Source organism: Vigna radiata, chromosome 11 (genome assembly GCF_000741045.1).
Source record: "Vigna radiata var. radiata cultivar VC1973A chromosome 11, Vradiata_ver6, whole genome shotgun sequence".
NCBI classification, from domain to species: Eukaryota; Viridiplantae; Streptophyta; class Magnoliopsida; order Fabales; family Fabaceae; genus Vigna; species Vigna radiata.
The window spans coordinates 6,590,833-6,600,230 of NC_028361.1; the positions used below are offsets into that span (position 1 = coordinate 6,590,833).

General features: G+C 28.3%; 1 protein-coding gene and 2 long non-coding RNA genes across 3 annotated transcripts in view; all 3 read left to right on the top strand.

Annotated features, from left to right (window-relative positions):
- LOC106777476 overlaps nucleotides 1-1,234 on the top strand; it is a 2,011-nt gene extending 777 nt beyond the window's left edge. The window contains exon 3 of the long non-coding RNA XR_001376947.2: nucleotides 963-1,234. This is a non-coding gene — a long non-coding RNA (uncharacterized LOC106777476). The remainder of the gene's footprint in view (nucleotides 1-962) is intronic.
- A 2,222-nt stretch (nucleotides 1,235-3,456) lies between these two features.
- Nucleotides 3,457-5,597, top strand: LOC106777402 (GDSL esterase/lipase EXL3). Its single transcript, XM_014664985.2, has 5 exons — nucleotides 3,457-3,778; nucleotides 3,865-3,995; nucleotides 4,101-4,334; nucleotides 4,914-5,169; nucleotides 5,284-5,597. Exons 1-5 carry the CDS (start codon nucleotides 3,499-3,501, stop codon nucleotides 5,475-5,477), a joined length of 1,095 nt encoding a protein of 364 aa, XP_014520471.1. The 5' UTR covers nucleotides 3,457-3,498; the 3' UTR covers nucleotides 5,478-5,597.
- Nucleotides 5,598-8,693: 3,096 nt separating this feature from the next.
- The window catches only part of LOC106776914, a 15,629-nt gene continuing 14,924 nt past the window's right edge, over nucleotides 8,694-9,398 (top strand). The window contains exons 1-2 of the long non-coding RNA XR_001376909.2: nucleotides 8,694-8,876; nucleotides 9,026-9,096. This is a non-coding gene — a long non-coding RNA (uncharacterized LOC106776914). The remainder of the gene's footprint in view (nucleotides 8,877-9,025; nucleotides 9,097-9,398) is intronic.

Sequence of the window (9,398 nt, forward strand, 5' to 3'; positions counted from 1 at the left end):
AGAAACTTTTTATTTGGATTGGAATTTTGAATATTTTAATAGGATGGGATCATTTGATTTTAAGGAAATTAAAAGTGAAGGTGTAGGGGAGAAGTTCTAGTATTTTCTTGGTTTGATATTTTCAAAAGTGTAGAGATTTGTATTACTACTTATAGGTTCCATCGATGGTAGATTGAGAAGGGTATATTTTTTGTTTAAGGGAGTTTTACGTGAAAAGTTGCATAGGTAGTGGAATAGAAGAGGAGTAATTGTATTGCCTTCTTGGGTTTTCTTATGAATAATGTTACACTTGAGGGTTGAAGTCTACGAAGGATTGGTTAACTTATTCTTTTGATTAAATAATTACTTTGAATTTTAGAACTTTAACATGTGTGTTGATTATAATCCAAAGTATAGGAGTTCGAAAGTAAAGAGGTATGATTTCCAGGTTGTTCATGGTATGTTTCAAAGTACATTATAATTCAAGTTAGTAAGTGTGATTCAAAGTGTCGAATCTCTTGGTGAGATTCTTAGTGTTTTATAATGAAAGTAGGGACTCAGCCTTGGGAGTCATTCTGACGCTTCAATGGTCAATCAAACTCACTTAGAGAGGTTGAACCATGTGGTGAGAAGTAGCAGGAGGTCCTTAGTCTTGGGGGCTCCCAGTATACCTCAAGGCGCGGAACGGACTAACCTCGTGAGTGTGGCAGGGTGGGAAACCCAAGTTTCATAAGTCACCACGAGTGCAAGACTCGCCATAGCCCGACTATCATTTTAAAGTCCGGACGAGTCAAGCCTAGAATGAACATTGCTTATGTTGTATTTCTTACTATTTTGATCTAAGTTCACTCTTGTATGATTATATGTTTAATCTGATACATGTTTTTTTTATATATAATTAGCTCACCCTTGCATTCCTTGTGTTGTGCCATGTTTGTGTGTGCTTTCCTGTTGCGATGATCATCCATTTTGGATGTGAGCAGAGGAGAATGAGGTCTCCCCAGAGAACGTCTTGGAAGGAAATGAAGATGTTGCTGCTTAGACTCTTTAGAATTTCTGGGCCTGTTGAGCCCTTTTGGAACACTTTTAAATTTATGTCATTTGGAAATACTCTAGCACTTTAAGTTTCAAAGTCTTACTCAATTTGTGGATGACTGTAATCCTCATACTTTAATTACTCTAACTGTTTTCTAGTATTGTATGTGGTGACGTCTTATTTTACATACATGACGTATATAATGGGATGTCACAATTACCATCACCCTACAAATTTTAAATTTATTCGAAAAATAACTCTTATCAAATGGGTATGGCGTGCTTATTAATTAATAGAGAGGTAGAACTCAAAAAAAAGAGATGCTAATTTATTCAAAAAACTTATTAGCACTATGTATCTTGAATAAAAAAAATTACAAATCCCAAAAATAATATATATTAAATGTTTTTATAGAAATAATATATATATATATATATATATATATATATATTACTTGTTTTATAAAAAAAAAGTTTTTTTTCTTATCCCCTATGAATTTTTTATAATTTCGAATATCAATGGTATTTAAAAATATTCTTTTTATAAATTTTAAATAATGTTACTCAAGAGTAATATTTTTAAAAGACAAATACAAATAAAAGATAATCTGAAAGTATAATGAAAAATTCAAATAAAAGATAATATGAGAGTATAATATAAATAAAAGTGAATAGAAATTAAAATAATTGCATAAAATTTAAATTGCATAATTGTAATGAATGTTTGTGTATATGCGGAAGGACCATATATTATAACGCATTCCATTAAATAATTCACATTGAAGATAGACAACAAATACATGTTCATATAAGGAAATAAGAAACGTTTTTATATTAAATATGTTTTATCATATACTAACACCTATAGCAAAATTTAAAGACTTAAATTATCATTGAATCCTAAGAGCATGAAGATACCTTTTTCACTGCATTGACATCTATTATGCTGCAATGGGTCAAGAACATGGATTTTTCGTCATCTTTTAACCACTTTATGTTTTATTTTTAGATGACTTAGATTACTAGTTAAATAGTTAAACCCTAAAGGTTAATCGTGATCCTAACCTAAAACTTTAAATCCAAAATCCTAACCCTAAAATTAATTATAATTCTAAAACTTAACCATCATCTCAATCTTAACTCTAACCTTAAATTCTAACTCTAATCATAATCTTAACTTTAACCATAACTCCAAACTTTAATCGTAATTCATAAATCATAATCCTAACCCTATTCCTAATCATAAACCCTGAGTTCTGAACTGTAATCAAATACTAACCATATAACCTTATATCTTAACCCATAAATCCTAGACCTAACCTCTAAACGAATCCTATCTATCATCTTAATGTTAATTATAAACCATAACTTTAATCACAATCTTAATCATAAGTCTAAACTTTAACCCTAAAATTTGATTGACTCATAGACTATAAGGCAATTTGACATCTCTAATTTTAAGGTTTGCATGAGAAATGGAAGATTATAAATTTTTTACATTAATTTGATATTATTTTTTTATTTTTTTAAATATTAAAAGTTTATTTTTTTTTATTATTTTATTTTTATACCATGTATCAAATAGATATAAATATATATAATAGTATTATTACTCTAAAAATAATATCTTATTGAGTCAGCCGAACGTGTTCCATCTGTGAGTACTTCAATCATCTCACGGTGAACATTCTACTTGTTCCATAATTAGTGTGAAATCAAAATAAACGCTCATGCAAAGTTCACATTTGTTGGACCTTTCTAGTTCGGTTCAAGGATATTGCATGGTGGGAAAGCTCACACGACACCCACATCAAAGAAGAGAAAAAAATAAAATATGATATCAATGTTAATTATTTATGGCACTTTTATCACTCAATTTACTCCAAATATATAAATAATGGAAGGATGTGAATTGATTAATAAGTTTCTTAGATTTATTTTTGTGGTATGGAAACCTAATTGATTATTGGATCTTCTCAGTCGAATTCTAACAATCAATATCAATGGAAAAATATTTTTTAATATACTTAATTTTTTTACATTTATTTGATATTACTCGTTTCTACTTTTTACTTTTACTTTTTTTTTAAAATATAAATGACTAATTTATTTTTATACTCTGTCAAACCAATGTAAAAGAAGTGTATTATAATATTATGGACAATGATATTTTGACAATACTTTTTGACAATTTTTTTTACAGCGGGACACGTGTCATCATTTTATTGGTCTATTTGAATTTATGTTTAAAAAAATTTAAATTGTATTTCCTACTATTATTATTTTTATCAATGTCAATAATAATTTTGACCCTGACTTGGTATCACAGCAAAGAAATAAATGGAGATTGACAACAACAAAAAGTTGTTCAAACACGCAAAAATGTGTATTATAAGTAGCTTGCACCAAAACCAGAACCATCCATTAACAAAGATCATTAGGTTATTTGTTAATGAAAACAAGGCACTTGCCAATCATAGAAACATGAAGTTTCTCTTCCAAAACCTTCTTTCTCATCTTCCTTTAATCATTCTTTGGTCTTTTGCCATTGTTACTCAACATACCAGTGTTGTGTTCAGTCTTCCAAACAATGAAACTGTGCCAGCAGTTATTGTCTTTGGAGACTCTATAGTAGATACAGGAAACAACAACTTCATCAACACCATTTTCAGATGCAATTTCCAACCATATGGTAAAGATTTTGGTGGAGGGAATCAACCAAGTGGGAGGTTCAGCAATGGTATAATCCCATCAGACATCATTGGTATGAAAATCCTTGCTCTTGCACTATGCATAACAATGAACACTTTTACATTCATTTTTAACATATTTCTTTTGACCCTCTTCTAGCTGCAAAATTTGGAGTAAAAAAGATTTTGCCACCTTATCTTGATCCAAAACTGCAACCTCAAGATCTCCTCACAGGTGTAAGCTTTGCATCTGGTGGTTCTGGATATGATCCTCTAACTTCTAAATCAGCAGTAAATAACTGTCTCTAAAACCTTATTATATATATACTCATACATCTCCATTAATCATTTTCCTTAACATACTAACATCAGTTTCTTCGCCATGTGTCACACAAGTCCGTGTTATCACTGACAGATCAATTGAACAAGTTTAGGGAATACAAGAGCAAGATAGAGGAAATTGTTGGAGAAAATAGAACAGCAACAATAGTATCAAAAGGCATATACATATTGTGCACCGGAAGTAATGACATTGCCAATACTTACTCTTTCTCTCCAATTAGGCGTGCACATTATGACATTCCTGCATACACAGACTTAATGACTTCACAGGCCACAAACTTCTTGCAGGTATATGTTTTACTGAAAAAACCAAAGAATTGGAAGCAAGAAAGCTAGCATATTTCTTTGCATGTGCTCACTAATCGACTTCGACATGCTAAACAATGTTCTGTGTATCCTGATACAATTTGTTGTTTTAACATCAATCAATGATAAAGATAAAGCGAATTTACAGATGTAAATTTCATCTAATAAATGAGTCCTGTAATAATGAATTAAACTTACAGTCAAGTTTTTAATATGAATTTTAGACATATAAGCAAATGGTCAAAAGAATTAGAACAATATGGTTGACAAATGACACCGTCATTATTAGGCATTAGTCTCTGTCTATAGTTGGAAAGTTTGGATCTTTTTGTCAAAAGTTTGCTAAACAAACAATTGGGTCAAAGGAAAAAGTGACTGTATATCAAACATGTGTGTATGAATGTGTTTACATGTGAATGTGCCCCCACATTCATGTGTGAACCACATGCCCAAATGAACAACTTGGTTTAGACTTTTCTATATTATCTGACGTCTCAGTTCATATTCATACGTATATCTTCTGCGTTTGAATATTGATATTTTAAAATGAACTGAACTCAGGAACTTTATGGACTTGGAGCTAGAAGGATTGGAGTGATTGGTTTACCAGCTCTAGGGTGCGTGCCCTCGCAGAGAACAATTAAAGGAGGCTTACTGAGAAATTGTTCAGATTCTGAGAACCAAGCAACAATGCTCTTCAACACAAAACTCTCATCACAAATAGATGCACTGAGTAAAAAATTTCCAGAAGCTAGACTTGTCTACCTTGATATTTACAACCCTTTACTCAAAATGATTCAAAATCCTGCTAAATATGGTAATAAGACACATGTATCATTACCATCATATAATTTCAAAACTTTTAGTCTGTTTTGTATTTACATTTCCATTTCATTGATTCACTGTTTATGGTTTTACGATGGTTTATTAGGTTTTGAAGTAGCAAACAAAGGGTGCTGTGGCACGGGAAATTTCGAAGCAGGCATACTTTGCAACAGTTTGACCCCACACATATGTTCAAATACCAAAAACTACATTTTTTGGGATAGTTTCCATCCTACGCAAGAGGCATATAATGTGCTCTGTTCTCTGGTGTTGGATAACAAAATCAAGAACTTCTTCTAAAGACAGTTTCGGTCTTTTTTTTTTTTAATTATTCCCATTCTTGAATTATAAATTTTTAATGAAGTTTTATTGTTTACGGTTTTTCTTTTTCTTTATTCGACATGTTCCCCCATAAGACAAGTTCACAACAATGTTCAAACTATTATTAAATAACAATAATTTTTTCGATTAGGATAAGAAACAAGCTAAAGTTGAAAATCAAGTTACTATTGGTAATGTATGTATTTTTTTTTTCTTTCAATTACGATGCGTAAGAGCCAAAGCAATACAAGAAACATTTTTGCAATTGAGAAGGCAAAACAATAATATATCAATACAACAATAGATTATTTGCAAGGTAAACATGGAACAAAATAACATAATCCATATTTACCAAAATAATTTAATTTTCAATTATTTATTGTATCGGTTAAGGAAGTAAAGTAATAATTATTTTTTAGTTATTGAGGGAGAATTTTAATATATTTTTTTCCAGGTTATGCAGTGGCCTTTTAATTTGGTACAATATTATTCATTTTTAATAAGAAGAAAACACATTTTTTCTTCTAGTTTTATTATATTTTTCTATTTTACTTTTCATCAGTTCTCTTCCTTTCCTAGTTAACATATCAATGGAAACATATAAGTCTGGACAAAAATACAGTTAACTGTACTATATTATACTAAAAAAACTGATTTACTCTCACTAAAAGTTCAGTATACTATTTTATGATTCAGTTTTTAAAAACCGAATTCGTTAACAGTTTCAGTTCAGTTAACTGTGAGAACTGTATCTACTATTTCTTCTTTTATAATTCCTTTGTTTCGTCTGGTGAAAAACAATATTTAATAATAAAATATTAATAAAAAAAACTGTTCACATAAAAAAATAATTATTAATTTTTTGAGACAACTTTTTTATCACAAAATTTATATTTTTTATCAATAAAAATAAAAAACATAATTTTGTATTTTTATATTTTTTAAGTTTTATATATATATATATATATATATATATATATATATATATAATATTTTAGTAAATAAAAGATGATAGTGAATTAATCTTTAATACAAGAAAATTGGCATACATCCTGATGATTAGTACTGTAATAGTAATAAAAAATTGACAGATTTTTCATTAATACTGTAATAGTAATAAAAAAGAAAAGGACAGATTTTCCATTATTATTAAACTCTAAACATATCTGTCTATAAATAGTCTGTCAGTGTGGAAAATATTCATTCATTCATTGGAGTTTGTTTTGTTAAGGTTTTTGTCAATTACTTGTGTTGTTTTGTTTGTTGATTTTCAATTTCATTATTTTGTTAACTATTATTTAGGTTATTTATAAATATATTTATTATTAATGTTTTTTTAATTAATTATTATTGTACTGAATGAAAATATGATGGGTGTAGGATATATTAGAGTGAGAAGATAAAGATGGGATGTGCATGCGGAAAAGAGGCAAAAGCCGATGTCAGTGACAATGAACATGAAGAAGTGACTCAAGAATATGAACCCGAAGCAGTTGAATTCAATAAATCTCCAGAGTGTCGTTATGAACACATGTTTAGTGATGAGAACACAAGTTCTTGCAATATTATGTGAAACATGCATTTCATCTTACTAATTTATATGTTTTTTATATAATTACACTTTTCTTAATAAATTTGGTTAATATTTATACCAATACAAATATTTATCTACTGTTTTATATATGTTTTTCTTTAATTTTTTTTAAACTTGTTATTATTGTTTGTGATTTTTGAGAAATATACGATTATTAAATATTTTGGTTATGAGAAATTCTGTACATAATGTTAATTGTTTTTTCCTTTTCTTTTAATTACTGTTATTTTGAAGAATATCTATAATATGTTTGGTGTTTTGGTAAAGCAACAATTTAAAACTTCGGTTTCACAAGTTAATCTAATATTTTAAGATTTTAATATATATATATATATATATATATATATATATATATATATATATATATATATATATATGCGTATGTATTTGTGTATTTAGAATATATTTTAGTAAATAAAAGATGATAGTGAGTTAATCTCTCTTTTTTAAAATAAGTAGAAATTAAAACCTGTTTATTTGTTTATAAGTTATTTTAAACTGTTTATCTATAAAAGTAAACATAAACAAAATAAGCAGAAAAAAATAATTATACTTTTAAAAAAAATTATTTTTTGTCTAAAGAAACTAGTCTTTAAATGTGAAGGACATTTAACTTGCAGACATTTAGTTGATTAGTTTTGTATTATACTTTTTTTTTTCACATGATTAGCATTGATGTTGATTATAAATTGTATTTGTGAGATAATGTATATTTTTATTTTTTTATCATGTTTTTTGAATAATTATTTATAATATATATTTCTATTTTTTTAATAGAACTGTCGTATTATATTTTAATTTTGTCACTATCATAAGTAGTTATTATGATAAATTAAAAATTAATCACAAATAATATATAAATTATGACAAAATTTATATTTATAAGTAAAATTTTGTCTCAAAATGTTATATTTTATACAGTAAAATCCACATGTATCTTTCTAATGAATACTGTAACACTAGGTATATTATACAGTGTAAGAATAGAATAATTGTCTGATTATCTATATAGATAAACTTTTCATCAACAAGTTTGCAATTAATTCCAAAACATTTCTCAATTCAATATTCCTATTTCACAAATCAATTCTATAATATTTAAAGGTTTTAATATAAACATATGTTAAGTTAATAATTTCCACTGCAATTATAATTTTGAAAGGCTTGATCAAGAGAAATTCTAAGGACCAGCAACGTAACACATGGTGATCACGAATTATAATCACTCCCAACACAAATTAATTGTCAATTTATTATCAAAAACTTAAAAAATATATATCCATAATATAAAAAAATGAGTAGAATAAACTACAAATCCAAAATGTACTTTTCTTTATAGTAAATTATTCTAAGTTGTCCATTATATAGCTTTAAAAAATAAGATTCGTATACATAATATTTAATTTTTTATCATTTTGAGAGTGTAAGAATTATTTTAATGTAAATTTTGTTTAAACCAAAATGGTGTAAATAACCAAATATTGTAATATTTGTTGATATTACTGTAAAGGCCTGAAAATTATTTTAAAGTCATTAGACCTTAATATGTGAGGCAGTCAAGCCCATCAGACTAAGGGTGTCTTAGCTTTAGAAGGGGCTTTTCTAAAATCAGATCTTTCATTAAGCCATTTTTCCTTCTCTCTAAAACCAGGTTCTTCAAATCCTCTGTCTTCTCTCTAGCTATACTCTCCATTGAACCGTTCAAATTTTACTTGGGTGCTGCTAAACCGTTCCTGGCGTCAAGGGCTTCACTTCGAACCGATTACTTTCTCTGTCTCCTTCTAGTAAGTTGTTTCCCTGTTTCCTCCGTCATTTTCGAAACCTATAGGATTTGGGGTTTTACTGATTTAAAGCAGTTACAACCCCCTTTTATGATTTCTATTGTGTTTTAGTCCTAAGAGTTGTTCTCCATCACCACTTTGGTGATTTGTAGGTTCTGTAAGTGCATCGCCGTGTGGGTCACTGTTAAGGCGTTTTCTGTAGACTGTACGGAACAACCTAGAGGTAAGGGGAGTTGATTATTTCTTTTAGAAATTTATTTTATAAAATAATTACATGTTGAATGTTGAACTGATGTGTCTGTGAAGCTGCTCTGCAATTGTTAATCTTACTGGATGCTAGTATAAATCTGTGAATTGGCATGGTGATGAATCTTATCTGCTTTGAATTGAGTTGCTAACTGAAATTGAATGTAATATTATTAAATTGATTATATAAGATGTGAGAGAAATTGGGCAACAGAGGAGGAAATAGGATGATGAGTTTTTGGATTTGTTAGGTTTCCTTTTAATATCAAGATTGATATA

What these genes read in the sequence shown, in the direction of transcription:
- LOC106777402 (XM_014664985.2), top strand. Translation starts at nt 3,499, where the DNA reads ATGAAGTTTCTCTTCCAAAACCTTCTTTCTCATCTTCCTTTAATCATT. An exon ending in AATCCCATCAGACATCATTG is followed by an intron (nt 3,779 to 3,864) that starts GTATGAAAATCC and finishes ACCCTCTTCTAG; the next exon opens with CTGCAAAATTTGGAGTAAAA. An exon ending in TCAAAATCCTGCTAAATATG is followed by an intron (nt 5,170 to 5,283) that starts GTAATAAGACAC and finishes ATGGTTTATTAG; the next exon opens with GTTTTGAAGTAGCAAACAAA.